The sequence below is a fragment of the Aplysia californica genome, unplaced genomic scaffold (genome assembly GCF_000002075.1).
Source record: "Aplysia californica isolate F4 #8 unplaced genomic scaffold, AplCal3.0 scaffold00175, whole genome shotgun sequence".
NCBI lineage: Eukaryota > Metazoa > Mollusca > Gastropoda > Aplysiida > Aplysiidae > Aplysia > Aplysia californica.
This window is the reverse complement of record NW_004797445.1, coordinates 666,315-667,500: the sequence shown is the minus strand read 5'-3', so window position 1 is coordinate 667,500 and position 1,186 is coordinate 666,315. Positions and strand designations below refer to the sequence as shown.

General features: G+C 37.7%; 1 protein-coding gene across 1 annotated transcript in view; it reads left to right on the top strand.

Moving 5' to 3' along the window:
• Positions 1-1,178, top strand: part of LOC101850648 (dynein regulatory complex subunit 7) — a gene marked incomplete in the record, with an annotated part of 23,582 nt that extends 22,404 nt beyond the window's left edge. The window contains 1 exon segment of the mRNA XM_013082449.2: positions 1,048-1,178. Coding sequence (XP_012937903.1) covers positions 1,048-1,132 — 85 coding nt within the window.
• Between the last annotated feature and the right edge of the window lie 8 nt (positions 1,179-1,186).

The window sequence follows — 1,186 nt, the reverse complement described above, 5'->3', positions numbered from 1 at the left end:
ATCTATCTATCTATCTATCTATCTATCTATCTATCTATCTATCTATCTATCTATCTATCTATCTATTTGTTCTTTAAGATTTTAAAAAATAATGCATATCTATCGACATGTTTTGGTTGTTTGTTTTTTTTGGAGGAGAGGGGGGTTGGGGGTATCTAATTTTAACTTTTTATTTGAAATGGACATCCCTGGCTGCATATTTCATCTTCAAACATAAGAATAGTTTATACCAGTTTGTAGCTAGATGAAGGAGTGAACTGAATTTTCTATCCACTGTGACTTTCATTAATTGATTTGTTACGAGATAATGGAAGACAGACAGCAGACAAACAAACAGACACAGAGACATGCAGACAGTTATCTATAATCACTCCATTGACCATGAATTCACATAATATTATTCTTATTCAAATTTGAGAACACATTGTCTAATCTGCACCCGTTTAGGCCCATCGACGAATTTTAATCTCGAAATATGTGATCTCTAATCTTTGATTGATTAATTGTAAATTAATATTGACTCCTCCTATCAATGCCTTTTAGACCACCAAAGAAGCTGGTTAACTCGATCCTGCCTGTGAACCTGACCGAGTGAGATACAGGAAGACGGGGATATACTTGATAAAACTGACTTCCCTTGATAGGATTCGAACCCACGTGTTTCATGCACAATGGCTAAAAGCTCCACCTTAATGTCACTCACATCAGTCCACTGGCCTCTGTGGTATAGCGGCTTGGCGCTTCGCTGTCGCGTGCAGGAGACTCGAGTTCAATTTAGGGAACTTTTTCTTGCTTATCTTGGTCTTTCTACAGAGATGTTGTAAACCTCTTGGCTCGGGTTAGCCAGTACCGACAGGGTCGGACGGCTGCCTTCTAATTGACCTAAAGTGTGTCTATAGGGCATAATAACAATAACATTAGAAAAAACCAACAACTTAAAACTAAAATAAAATCTATATAAAACAAACTATAAAACAAACAAACAAATTGGTACAGATTTTTCTTTTTTTGTTGCTTCTGTTAATATATGTTTCCTCCAACACACAGGTTTAAAGAGTACGCCCCAATGAAGTATCAAGCTCTCTGTGATACGCTGGCTAGAGATCCTCGTCTAGAGCCGTACTTAATCTAATGAGAGAGGAGAGAGAGAGCGAAAGAGGGAGAGAGAGAGAGAGAGAGAGAGAGA